Source organism: Lolium rigidum, chromosome 2 (genome assembly GCF_022539505.1).
Source record: "Lolium rigidum isolate FL_2022 chromosome 2, APGP_CSIRO_Lrig_0.1, whole genome shotgun sequence".
NCBI classification, from domain to species: domain Eukaryota; kingdom Viridiplantae; phylum Streptophyta; class Magnoliopsida; order Poales; family Poaceae; genus Lolium; species Lolium rigidum.
The window spans coordinates 73,231,760-73,246,001 of NC_061509.1; the positions used below are offsets into that span (position 1 = coordinate 73,231,760).

General features: G+C 43.3%; 1 protein-coding gene across 1 annotated transcript; it reads right to left on the reverse strand.

Annotated features, from left to right (window-relative positions):
• Nucleotides 1-980: 980 nt before the first annotated feature.
• On the reverse strand, nucleotides 981-6,975 carry LOC124691948 (subtilisin-like protease SBT5.3). The gene is made up of 8 exons (XM_047225236.1): nucleotides 6,586-6,975; nucleotides 6,379-6,476; nucleotides 6,125-6,289; nucleotides 5,046-5,154; nucleotides 2,743-3,283; nucleotides 2,537-2,634; nucleotides 2,175-2,420; nucleotides 981-1,985 (listed from the first exon to the last, which is right to left on the reverse strand). Exons 1-8 carry the CDS (start codon nucleotides 6,834-6,836, stop codon nucleotides 1,112-1,114), a joined length of 2,382 nt encoding a protein of 793 aa, XP_047081192.1. The 5' UTR covers nucleotides 6,837-6,975; the 3' UTR covers nucleotides 981-1,111.
• Nucleotides 6,976-14,242: the final 7,267 nt, after the last annotated feature.

Here is a 14,242-nt window from a genome sequence, read left to right on the forward strand (position 1 = left end):
TCGGGATTATCTTTTGGAGGTCGAACGCAGACGTAATATCAATTCCGTAGGAACTCAGCATTTCCACATCTTTGCTGTTAGCCGCGCCGCAGAATCTGATGGTCTTGTCCTGCAATAAATCCTTGAGAAGTTGTGGCACTTCATCAACCCAATAAATTTGGAAGACCAAATTCTCGGTCGCCACCGAGAGTTGAAGGACGGCAGCGCTGATTACCCTCTCGAGGGTTGGTGAACTCGCAGTCCAAGCTCACGCACTTGATTGGTGCGGCATCGACAAAATCCCACTTGACGACGCGGATCCACCTCTCCACCATTGATGCACGGAGAGTGAACGTGATCTTGAAGTGCATCCCTTCAGCCGTGAGGTAGTACACCCAAGATAGAGGAGCCATGGCGAGCGCGAGCTGCTCCATTGGGGTCGGGACGTCGACGGGAGAGAGCTTTTTGGGATAGATGGCTAATGGAGATGTGAAGAGATGTGACAAACGGAGTAGATGTGAAGCATATAAAGGTGAGGGAGGTGAAGATAAATATGCCAGCAACCGGGTGATCAATTCCCATGGCCGGCCGTCGGCGCAAGGGATGCAAATTCCCGTGGCCGGCGTGTGATGATCGATTTCCGCGCTAGTAATGGCGACGACAATCGGCTTCGCGCGGAAACGAACGGTTTGACTTCAATCCCGACTCGTGTCACCAGCCAGAACTAAAGGGGTGCCAGCAGGCACAGCGGGCCACATATCTCTTTAGTCCCGGTTTGTATCTCAAACCGAGATAAATGGGTCCTACCAAACCGGAACCAATGGGTGCCATACGCTTGGGCGGATTTGGAATGACGTGGCCAGGTCTTTAGTCCCGGCCTAGAATACGACCGGACCTAAAGGAGCCTGACAAAATACCTATTTTTTACTAGTGGGTCACTGTAAAGTAGTAGGACCGTATGACAGGCAAAATATCTACTGTAGAAGACACGGGTGGTTGAATGCGGATAACAACTAACCAGCTTATTGTCCTTCACTTGATTATCATTCCGGAGGCCTAAACACATGTCTGTTTCTCTACAGATATGTAGTTCCTAAACTAACCGAAACAATAACAGTCGATTCTACACTCTTCATGCCGCCGTCTGGACAACTAGGGTGCTCTTGACGAACTGCTTCCCGTTGCTCCATACGAGAGAGCCAAACGTGTAGTCCTTTGCTAGTTTGGAGTTCTTGATTTCAAACTTCACCTGGAACGTCTTCTCCTCTGCCTTCTTTCCGAATTCCAACACATCGGGGCTCACCGACACACGTATGCCGGCCGGCTCACGGACAACCGCCTTGTACTTGCCTGGCCAGCCTACGTTCTTCACTGTGCGCTTGACCGTTGTGCCAGCGGCTGTGAGGTTGACGACGGCGATGGACGGGTAGTTGAGGTCCTGGATCTTGGGGGCCTTCTCCGGGCACTTGTATGGCACGCCATTGAACATGGTCATGACAGTGGCGTTGTACCGAAGCGCACAGAGGAAGCCGAGGTAGTCGTCAGGGCCTAGGTCGTAGACTAGGCCCGGGTTCATGGAGCGGCTGGGCCAGACGTGGCCGGCACCATAGCTGAAGGGCCCCGCTGACGCCAGGGACGAGTTCAGGATGGGGTGGCCCATGTTGTCCACGTCGATCGCAGTCGTCATCATCGCTGACCTGATCGCAGCGGGGCTCCAGTCCGGGTGGAGTGCCTTGATGAGCCCTGCGATGCCAGACACGTGTGGGCACGACATGGACGTCCCAGACATGGTTGTGAAGGCAACACGGCGAGCGTCCATGGTGAGTTCCGTGGGGCCCATGGCACGCGTGAACGCCGCGATCACGCCCACCCCCGGCGCGGTGATGTCAGGCTTCAGGATCTCCGGGGTGACAGGGCTGGGCCCTTGTGAGGAGAAGGCGGCCATGAACGGTGCCGGCTTCGTCCATAGGGTTGTCACCGGCTTCTCAACGTACGCAGTAGGAGACCTTCATCGCAAAAAAAAAACAGGTCAATTACTTATACAAGTACTCTCTATCTCTCTGAACCATAGAACTACGTATTAAATCAGCAACATTTATTATAAATTGAAGGGAGTAATAATAATTAATGTGCATTGCAACCGGCAAAATGAAAAACATAGTTTATAGTTAAGATTAATTGTTTGGCTGGCTTACTTGGTGGACTTGAGATAGGAGTACAGGAGCAGGCCGTCGCGGTAACTGATGTGTGTGGCCGGGAGCAAGTGCGCATCGGCGATAACATCGTTGCCGGAACTGGCGTCGTTGGCGAGCACCATCCCGACGCCGCCTGCTTGGAGCACCGTCACGCCCTTCGCCACACGCGCGTTCGTCCCTCGCAGGCACACCACGATCTTCCCCTTCACCTTCTTCGGGTCCAGAGACCCCGGCAAGCAAATCTGCCTGCGCTTGCACGCACATCCATCTCCATCATCATTATGTAGTAATAATCATCCATATGATTTCACACTGATTAGTCGTCCTGCAGATTAATAATCTATAGAGAGATTGAAACGTACGCCTCATCTTGGGATCGGCCTGGCGCTGCAGCTTGAGCGGAATCGATCAATGGGTAAAATTTCTTCCCCTTGAGCACCTTCTCAGAAAGGCTCTGCCCCTGGCATTGATCGAAACAAAATAAAAGTTACTCTAATTAATTACCAAAGCGAATAATCGAACGTATATTTTATTTAATCTAGTGGATTTGATATACGACGAAACATGCCTTGGTCCTTGTGCCGTTGAAGACGACGTAAGCCAGAAACTCGCGGTCCATAGTGCTGGCGCCCACGTTGAAGATCCAAGGCGCAACGTTGGAGATGGAGCTGGGCTTGGGTCCTGAGTTTCCCGCAGAGCAGACGACTGTGATGCCGCGGCGGACGGCATGGAAAGAACCGATGGAGATGGCGTCGTCGAAGTAGTCATACGCCTCACCGTCGTTGCCGAGGGAGACGGAGAGAATGTGCACGCCGTCGTGGATGGCAGCATCGAACCCGGCGAGGATGTCCGCCTCGAAGCAGGAGCTTCCGTTTACCGGCTTATAGCACACGCGGTAGGCGGCCACTAGCGCGCGGGGAGAGCCACCCGTGGCCGTGCCGTTGCCAAAGCCCAACACGCTCGCGCCAGGCACCGGTGAGCCGCCGGCAGTGGACAGCGTGTGCGTGCCATGACCCTCGCTGTCTCGGGGCGTGTTGAACTCGGTGGCATTGGTGTTAAGTCCCTCCGACGCATAACCCTTGTTGAAGTAGCGCGCCCCGATCAGCTTCCTGCGTGGTCGCCAAATATAAGTTAAAAAGGAAATATTTGTCGTGTACATATTTGTATATATGTTTGTAACATATATTGATTGAATGGTTCTTTAATAGTATATAAGCTCATGCTTACGGAGTACATTTAAACAGATAAAATACTGTATATATCAATAATACTATGTACTGTTGTTGAGCTGCATATGTTTGAGAATCATGGATGATACTATATACTTACTCCGTTTGCACTTCAAAGTCAGTAGACTTAACTGAAAAAACACTGCAACAAAATACACTACATACATACAGTATATATGTTAATTAGTAGATGAAACAAAGGAGGAAGGGTTTTCTAACTCAGGGTGTGGTAGTACTAAAGTTGTGTTTTACAGTCTTATAAGTTGGTATGTTTCGCCGTTCGGGAAAATATAAGAAATTTTAGACTTGGGAATATTCCAACCCCTACCTCTCCACCGTACAAAAATCATGATAGCATTTCGAAAACACTTATCCAACAAATAAGTAAGAGTATGCAGCAAAATCACTACTGGTCGCAGCAAATTCCCATTCATCACAGAATAATCACTGTATAAAAGTCAACACACGTATTGCAGCTGCTCACCAAAACATTGGCAGCATTGAAGCAACATTGTAGCATCTCGCTTTGGGTTTGTAGCAAAATGCGTGATAATTTCTAGCATGTGAAAAATACCGATGTAGCATCCAGATTCCGCAACTTACTAATCTTAAATGGACCACCGATTTCGCTGCCACATTGCTCGTCGGCGAGGAATCTGGCTCGCCGGAGACCGACCGGCAATAGACTTGGCTACCTCGGACCCATTCCCCTCGGTCCACCATCGCTTGGGTCAGCAAGCTTGTGTGGATGGCCATGTAACAGTAGGATTTTTCATTTTATTTTCCAATATATTTCTTACTATCTCTTTTTTGTGGGCCTCATACTATATTTATTTCCTTGTGTTTTTTCACATGAGATTGTATAATGCTGTTACACAAGTTTTTTTGCCAGTACTACAATCGTAATGACACTAAACATTAGTGGGTACACGGTGTACTACAATGGTGCTCAATCGTAGGTTCACATAAAATAAAATAAAATAAAGAATTATCAAAGTAAGTACCAATAAAGAACTATCAAAGTATCTTCTATAGATCTTGGTAAAGAAATATGGAGAATGCCAACTGTAATTACCTTACATCAGTGAGAAGATTTATCATCCATTCTTATTTTCTATGTTTAGATGCACACGGGCACCAGTCACTACTTGTCTAAATTTAGATTAGCAGACGAGACTGTTTTCAGCTTGCTACGATGGTTCAGATAAAGGCGTTCAACTTTTTTTTTCTTTCTCTGACAGTGCCATTTCCTGAAGCCTACAGTTGGAACTGGGGGATACCATCGATCAGTCGGTATTGTGTTACTATCGAGTGGGGCCTCGTATTCAAGATAGACATCATGCAGTCAAAGCATGCATATCTATCTATCATTGCCACTAGTAGATCCTATACATCAGCTAGTGGTGGTCTCAATTTCCCACAGCCCATATATGCATTGTGGTGGTCTCAGTTCTAGTGCTACACTATGCAAAAGCACATCAACTTTTGGCATCAAATGGATCAAACATATGCTACGTATCTACATACTCCTACCAAGGATCTGAAAGAGACACATGCATTTCTCTATAAATGAACATAGTTATTTGGCTAGTTAGCAAAAGAATGTATGTATTACATATAAAACTTGAGTTCGTTAGGTTACCCGTTGCAGTGGAACGTATCATCTTGGCCTTTCTCGCAAGTTCCTTTCCAATTCTTGGGGACTGGTCCCAGCCCATGATCCCGAAAGCTCTCTGATTCTGGCCACACACCTTCACATCCATATAGAACAAGAGTACATATCAGCATCATGGTTGTATTCCAACTCAATTAGAACAACAGACTCCAAAGGAAACAAATATATCAAAAACTACTTCAGTACTCCAAAGGGTAATACTAAATGTTAACCAAAAAGATTCTCAATTGCCTTTTTGGATCGCAAGAATTTCATGAAAAAATACATATCGTCAAGAAAGGATATGGTAAGTTCCAACATTCCAAAAGGGAACCTGAATCCCTAGTCGATTTGCTCATGTTAGGTCATGCCCAACCCTTTGGCTGCTTCTGAATCGTCACAAGCATGCATGTCGAGAAAGTAAGTAGGAATGCAATGGAGGGTAGGATAGCATCTAGAATGGTTACATGTGCATACAGGAAGCCACTACGGAATCACGGGGTGGTCCTATATTACTGGCTCTAGGAAAAGGTCAGCAGCACCGTGTGACCAGCCTGCTTACCCTCCTGTATGCATGTTTGCCAACCATTTGGAGGAAGTGCAAATTAGATTGTAAAACCACGTGTTGGGTTAAACGTGTTTAGGTTTATAATTACCCATATGTCAAGGAGTGGCTAATAAATTGTTTTTTGACCAGTCGTATGATCGAACAGAACACGTTCCATGCATGATGCATAGCTAGCAATGCCGGGATATAAGTAATTAAATTATGAAATATTGCCTTACATGTGTGCTTTCTCTGTTTGGAGATATGTGTGTATATTAATCTAGATCTACATAGATAAATTTATGACACTTATTTCCGCTCATTTTCAAACGGAGAGAGTCGCTGTGGAATAGTATATTCTCGATTTGGGAAGGAAACACGAAAAAGCTTGCCAATGTAGTGACTATACAGTACAATTCAAAATTCCCTCAGAAAAAATGCTACATTGCTTTTCAAAATATTTCTTGGCAGATTAGCTCAACCAGATTTATATGTAAAAACCGTATGCATAATTAAGTACCAGTGTCGATGTTGCCGATGATGACACCCTCGCCGAACTTAGCCTTCCGCCATGACGCTCCGCGCGGGACACCGCCTGGACCGGCCAGCCCGAGGAACTGCCACGACCGTGTCGTATGCAGCTTGTACGCTTTGTTCCGGAACACCGACAACACCTCAGGCAACCCTGCGGAATAGTTCACGACGACAAGCCGTTAATCGGAGACGTTCGAGAAGAAAACAAAGACACGAAGCGGCCTGGAGGAGGCTCCTCACTGGCGATCTCGGCGGCTTCCTCCGCGTCGAGGTTAGCGGCGAAGCCGTTGATGTGCTTGGTGTACGAGTAGAAGATCGCGTCCTGCGCCTTCGCCTTGCTACATTGCGACAACGAAAACAAACCGGTCATATTCGGATCCATCACGTATGCATGCATCTTCTACACAGTTCAAGAAACAGCGGCGCGCGGCGCGGTCGCTAGCTTACTCTCCGAGGACGGTGGCGAGGAGGTCGTAGTGCGAGTTGGTGGCCTTCTCCTCGAGCGCCGCCAGGTCGACGGCGGCGAGGTCGTGCAGCTGCGAGCCGTGCGAGTGCTCCCCGAGGTACACGACGTAAGACCGCTTCTCGGCGGCGTTGGCGGGGGAGGGCTGCTGGATGAGCAGCAGCGCGCAGAGGAGGAAGCCGACGAAGCCGAGGGAAGCCATGGATCTCACGCCGCTGGCTCTCGCGGCCGCCATGGATCGATCCTCTATCGCTGGCGATGTGGTGCGGAGATTATGGTAGCAGGCGGACTGAGGGATGGGGCTAGGGGCGGATTTATATGCGCGATGGCCGCGGCGGGTTTAGTCCACGAGACGAGGACTCGATCTGTGGCTGTGCTGCATGCTGCATGCACCGGCGTAAACGACGCGGAGGCTGTTTAAATCCCTTAAATCCTTGGATCTGATGGGGGTTTGTTACCCGCTGGCGACTATCAACGGATCAAGAAGATAAATCTCACGCCCTACAAAAAAAAAATACTCCATCCGTTCTTTTTTTACGGGAAAATGGTAATTCATTAACCAGAGGGCGCAGGCCACCAACTCCGATACAACCTGAGGCGGATTGTCCGCCCACCCAACAAACTCGTCTTCTATCTCAAGGCCATGCTTAGCCAGACTATGGGATACCTTATTACAACTCCGGACAGAAAACGAAAACTCAAAGCTATCGAAATCCTTCATACAATTACTTCTCATTTCACGGAGAAGCACTCCGATCGTCGACAGATCATGACTTGAAGAGTTCAGCGCATTCACCAAAACCTGTGAATCTGACTCAAAGATAACCCTGTGCAGGCCAAGTGCTGCAGCACCTTCTATTGCCGCTACACATGCTTTCGCTTCAGCTTGCATAGTGTCCTGCATGTGTCTCAGTTTCCATACTGCTGCTGCTATAAACTCTCCCTCGTTTGTTCGCGCCACAAAGTCGCAAGCTCCAGCTTCAGTTGAAAGGTGGAAGGCAGCGTCGAAATTTACCTTGGTAAAATTCTCTCTCGGCTTTTGCCACGCCCTGAGCTTGAGCGGTCAGCAATTCTGGTCATTAGCGTCGCGGACAAACCCTTCTCTCCTCCCGTATCGAACTCACACCAATGTTTTTGAATGATGTGGCAGACCTGGTCCATCGATCGCACCAACTCTCCCGCATTAGCCTTGTTCCTTGTTGTCCACCAGTCCCATAGCAATAGGAAGACCGCGTTACTTCGCTGCCTGTACAGTCCTAGGATTTGTTGCAGTACTTCCATCGGTTCAATTGCCTCAAGGAGAGAGAGAGAGAGAGACAGACATCTTCAAGTTGCATTGCCCTCCACACCTGTTTAACACTCTTACGCTTCAAAAACAGATGCCCACCATCCTCATTCATGCGATAACACATGGGACATCTTATGTCTAGGGTCTAGCTCAATCTTCTTCCTATGGATGTTCATGACGGATCCATGTCTTGAGTTGCTCCTGACGACGATGCTATGATGAGTGCAGAGCACACCGTTGGGAACCCCAATGTCACATCCCGAAATTTTCTAAATTTTGGAGTGTGAAATAAAAATAAATTTAATGCTTGATTGTTTGAACTTGATTGAAAATTCACAAGGAATTAAAACTTTTTGAAGTTATTTAAAAGTAATTTCCAAAATGGTGTTTTCAAAGAATTTTGGTCTCAAAGTATTTTTAAAATCAAACATATTTTGACTTTCAAGATTTTCAAATCCTCAACGGATTTTTATTTAAGAAAACAAAACCCTAGAAAATTCTAGTTGCAAAATATTGCCCAAATAGCCCTAAAGGACAAGTGCATATAATTTTTACTAATGGATATTAAAAAGGTTTTGTATTGTTCTAAAACACTATTTTTTTAAAATAGAAATTTATTTATTATGCGCATGTTGAAACTATCTCATATAACCATAATGGTATAATTGTAATATAACGATATAAGAAAAATAACTTGTGAAATTTAAGTCATCGTATTATCCTATACTGAAATAAATAATTTTACAATTTATAGAAATTTATTTTACTTAAATTGAAGCTATGAAACTTCTTTTTATAAAAGAAACAGATAAAAAAAGAAAAAAAAACAAAGTGGCCCAGCGATCGACCGAACGGCCCATTAGAAGCCAGCCTTCGGTCCCAACGAATCGATCCCGTGCTTTAGAAAGCATGCGCATCAGGTTATATCTCTTTTCTAAAACCTATCTCTAATCAAACCCTAATGTCTAGAGATATACACCTCCAAAATCGAATCCGTTTATTTCTACGCGTTCTAAAACTCGAGCCCCACATTTTGCGCCGACCTATTGCCTATATAAGCCATACAGCCTGCAGCTATTTCGTTTTTCCTTTTGTTCCTGCGAAACCCTATATCAACGAATTTTAACTCGTTGATTTGACCACCAAGATCACCTCAAATTGCTTTGTCTTCAAGATGAAAGTTGTTTCTCTCATCGAGATCTTTCAATCCCGACAAATCTCACATCTTTCCTCCACTATACACGGAGAATTTCTCTAATCGAGTAAATCTCAGATCTCTCTTCACTCGGGATTTGTCTCTCAACCACAGATCTATTTCGAAGTCATGTGGAGGGAAGAAAATCAATTAGAAACCGGATCTTCGTTTCAGCCATCCGATTCCGATCCATCGGTCCGCGTCAGATCACTTAAACGAGGAGGTACCGACGAATCAGAACACGCCATGTGGCGGACTTTTCTAATAATTCGAATTTTCGTTTATGCAAACATACGAATCTTGTAAAATTCATAACTAAAGTTTCGTAACTCAAAATATTACAAATGATATACCGTTGGATTTATAAAAATGTGAAGTACACCACTGTTTTGTTAGTTTGTACATTTACGAAAATTAAGAATTTTCAAATTTTCAAATTTTCAAATTATAGTTCGAGTATTTTAGGCATAATTCAAATTCTACAAATTCAATTCAAACCATTCCTTTTGCAAATGGAATTTATTGATGTCTCCTGTCCAGTAATATCAATTTCTAAAACTTTTAGAACTATTTGCAAGTATTCAAGTCTAAATATGAGGATTTGAGTAATTTTAGCTTAACTTAAATTCTATAAATCCTTTTAAGATGATTCCTTTTGCAAATGAATTATATTTGAACTCTCCATCTAGTAGCAATCCTTTTTAGATTAGTTGATCATATTCACTTCACATGGGTTTACAATTGAAGTTGTATCATTCTATATGTCATATCACACAATCCATAACCCCTTTGATACATATATTTTCCGTATGGTTTTAGATTAATCATCAGTATCTATAGAAAACCCCCCAATGTTTTAACGCGCACGATTGGTTTGAGCTTAAACTCATAATCCCATTTTGCCAAAGTGAATCATATGATCATACCCATCTACCAAAATCATTTAGATATTTTCATCATGTCCAAGATCATATCTATCCTAATTATATTTGCCTAGTTCACAATATTCAAACTACACATGAGTTATTTGAGTAAATTGTGACAAATCTTATTTATAGATTTTCCCTGTGCAAATGTTGTGGAGACACTCTACACATGTGTTGAAACCTTGACATCCTTTAGAATCTTTTATCCACATCTTATACCATTCATGTCTATCCAATCTCATGCCATTCGATAATATTTATTAAGCTTGAGCTATTCAAATTACAAATGAGTCATTTGAGTAAGTAAATATACCATTAGTTCGTACCAAAGTCTATGTGTGAATTTGTGCTAATTTGATAAGTGTTTTCGCACTATGTCAAGTTGCATTTTGAATTGCACTTGCGATGCTTGTGAGAGTTTCTAAAACACAAGCATCATTCCAACTATCCATTCTTCTGTAGCAAACAACCCTTGACCATTGTCAATCATTTCCTTTTGAGCACTTGACTTAGATAATATTTTTCTTTCTAAGTTTCCGACTTGGTAAAATTGATCTATACCAAATGTATCTAGAGTGGTATATTTTCCTTTCTTGGTATTTTGACACATCCATTCAATATCTCAAATTCATATCTTGCAAGCCATACCTCTGCCATACCTTCAATTTCCAAATTAACCATAAGTTTTATGAAAACTAAAATAAAATGAATAACAAATCTTTCTAAATTGTTTCCTTGCTTGATTTTGTTGTTGTTTGAATGTGTGTGTTTATGTTCTGTTACTTTTATGTTATAGTAGTACGGAGAGATATGAGTTTTGATTGAGAGAAGTGCATAATTATTCAGTTACCAAAAAGGCAAGTGTCACACACCATCCTGTATTTTTTCTATGCACATTGTAGTTATTTTGAGTAGCTATGTATGTGTAGGATTTATTTCAAATATATATTGCTATGCTAAGAAACCTATCTAGGATAGCCATATGATTCCATGCCTTGTTCTTTGTCGCCACCGTACTGTAGTATGTTTAGCATTGCTATTGTAGAAGCGTGGTTGGGATTTCATGATGTGATATGTGGTATTGTGAAAGTATGGTTTTATGTAATAAAATAACCTAATATAAGGAATCATCTGGGTGGAAGTGGTTTTCTTGGCTTATGTTGAGTGGTTACAACGGAGTCATATCTATGGCGATCGTGTGTATCACACTTGTGGATGGCCACCCAGAAACAAAGAGATTTAACAGGTTTCTAGTTTTGTAGCTTCCAGTACAACCACATGTCATATGGGCTCTGTCTTGACTATTAGGTTGTAAGAACCCGACCCGACGTGACATGATGATGTAGTGTGTGTACGTGGGAGCGGGTCCGTCAGGTGGTCTGGGGTATTACTTCTGAAAGGTCTCGTCTTAGCTTTCACCTGACCATTTGAGAAAATTGAGCATCATGGTAAAAGGAGTTGGCTATGGCTAGGTCATGTGGGTAAAGTGTACATCCTCTCGAGAGTGTCAAACTAAGTACTTAGCCGTGTTCCCAGTTACGGACATTATGAGCAACTAGAGTCTGAAACTGTTTGGAGGATCTCATCATTCCAATTTCTTAATAAAACTCGATGGGACAAACAATGGGTTTAGGAGCATGCAAAGCTAGGTTGTCTTGTGTTTACATGGGCCTATGCTAGCATGTCCGTAGATGTTTAGGAGCATATGAAGCTAATTGTCTTGCGACGGCATGGGTTATGCTAATATGTTCCTAGACGATGATTTTTCAAGAATAAAATTGTTTATAAAAGATAGGAAAAATATTGCTTTTCGCAAAAGAGCCTAAACTCCACCTGCCAAATGAGCACGTAGTTGATAGGCGCTATTTATATATCCACCAAAAGTGACATTTGCCAATACAATTCCAAATGTATTGACCCTGCGTGGCCGCAATGTTTTATGTTGCAGATATTCCGATGAACGAGTGAGGTTCGGTGGTTAGGGTTACGAGTCTATACTCGACATGCTCGCATGTGGCACATAAAATGAAGGACTCCATACTATATGTTTCGTTATAAACTCTGATATAATGCTGGCTTCGGGCTATGCAATTTGTAATGTTTAGTTTGTAATTACGGGATCATGCGATGTAATAAAGATCTTTGTTTCTTGGTATTACATCTTAAACTGTGTGTGCTAGCGATTGATCCAGGGACTAGCAAAATTAAGCACAGAGATTCAACCCTTCCCGGGTCGGATCGCTACACCCAAGAGGAAGGTATGATAATCACGGTAACAAGTTTTCCCTTAGTAAGAAACCAAGGTTTAATCGACCAGTAGGAGAAAAAAATCACTTCTGAAGGTGTTGCTAGCTGACTTTTGGCAGGATGCACTACCAGCGTCAGCAACAACATGGAACCTACACACAACACAACCAAAATACTTTGCCCCAACTTACAGTGAGGTTGTCAATCTCACCGGTTTTGCTGAAAACAAAGAATTAGACGTATAGTGTGGAAAGAGATGTTTGTTTGCAGTGAAATAAAGAGAACATTGCTTGCAGTAAGTAAACAGAACAGGTGTTTGTAGTAGATGATTTTATCAGTGTAAAAGAAAGGACCGGGGTCCACAGTTCACAAGAGGTGTCTCTCCATAAAGATAAATAACATGTTGGGTGAACAAATTACAGTTGGGCAATGTCAACACCCGGATTTTTAAGTCCAGATGCCTATTATGCCATTCATCGCAATCCCATGAACATTGTTTTTGCGAGACACAATAGATTGATATCACAACACATCATTCATTACATAACATCATCGTCTTACAAATACAGGATCACATGATCCAGTCTTTACAACATAGTGGATCTAGAGATCCAGATACAAAACACATAGCGGAAGCGAAGTAGCGGTCGTGGTCCATCTGTTCCACAGGCAACTGTTGATGTCAGGAGTGGTCCTAGTTGTCGTAGACGTCCCGCTGTCCATCTTCCTCGTACTGCTGTTCCTCTTCATAGTCTGGCCATTTGAATAGCCAGGGACAAAGCCATGAGTACTTTAAAGTACTCGCAAACTAATACTAATGTAAATACTAGCAACTATGGTAAGGGGGTGCTAAGCTCTAAGTTCATTTGCATAAAGCCAGTTTTAGTTCACAAACACTTTTAGTAAACAAGACTCTTCATTTGTCCAACTTAACTCAAGTGGGAACATTAGTGTCATTGCCACAACTCTGTTGTGATTCAAAGTCAAAGTCACCTTTCATATTTTGGAAAATTTCTGATGACGGAACAGTATGGCCTTTCCAACTGTCTATGACCGCGGACACGGCTATTCGAATAGGTTTACACTCTGCAGGTTGCACACTTGTGCCACAACATTTGATTACATCCGTCGGGGATAACCCCGAATCATCGTAACTCAGTACGCGGATCATCAACCATAACCTTTCACTTACATATCCTAGTATAGGCACCTCTCCCCATGAGCTTGGCCTCCTAGTGAAGACAAACCGTCAGCCTGGGAACTGCACAGGGCTTGGCTGGACATTCACCTCTTTTCACGTCATTTCACGTCATTTGACTTAAGCGGAGGAAGCCTCGCCATAACCCCTATGACACTTGTTTAGAGGGAACCCATACTAAGGCACATAAACTTCCAGTTAAGCCCTACCCATAATCAGGTATTGTGGGGGTACTTGTAAAATTGGAATGGTATCGCATCCGAACCCAACCATCAGTTTTGTAAAATTCACCATGTCATTCACAAGTCATATTCACCTTCAAAAATCTTTCAATAGAATGACTCATCATTCCAAGGTTTTCAAAGTCATTGGTTTTCACCAGTTCCCATCTAGAGTAGTCCTTTTTAAATTTTAGCACTAGCAACTAGTCATGAGAGGTGCTAATTAGCTTATAACTTTCTAGGCTAAGTGTGATGCTCTATAACTAAACCAAGTGAATCATGGATCAAAAAGTAACTTTGGTAAATCAAATTCAATAAAGCTTGTAAAGTAAAAAACTTGGGATAGGACCCTGATACGTCTCAAACGTATCTATAATTTCTTATGTTCCATGCTACTATTATGATGATACTCACATGTTTTATACACATTATATGTCATTATTATGAATTTTACGGCACTAACCTATTGACGAGATGCCGAAGAGCCGATTCTTGTTTAGTCGCTGTTTTTGGTTTCGAGAAATCCTACAAAGGAAATATTCTCGGAATTGGACGAAATCAACGCC

Excerpts from the sequence above, each read along its gene's own strand:
- LOC124691948 (XM_047225236.1), bottom strand. The coding sequence starts at position 6,836 with ATGGCGGCCGCGAGAGCCAGCGGCGTGAGATCCATGGCTTCCCTCGGC. Across the intron at positions 5,155-6,124 it reads CATCGGCAACATCGACACTG|GTGTGTGGCCAGAATCAGAG; the intron begins GTACTTAATTAT and ends ATGGATGTGAAG. Across the intron at positions 2,635-2,742 it reads TCAACGGCACAAGGACCAAG|GGGCAGAGCCTTTCTGAGAA; the intron begins GCATGTTTCGTC and ends GATCAATGCCAG.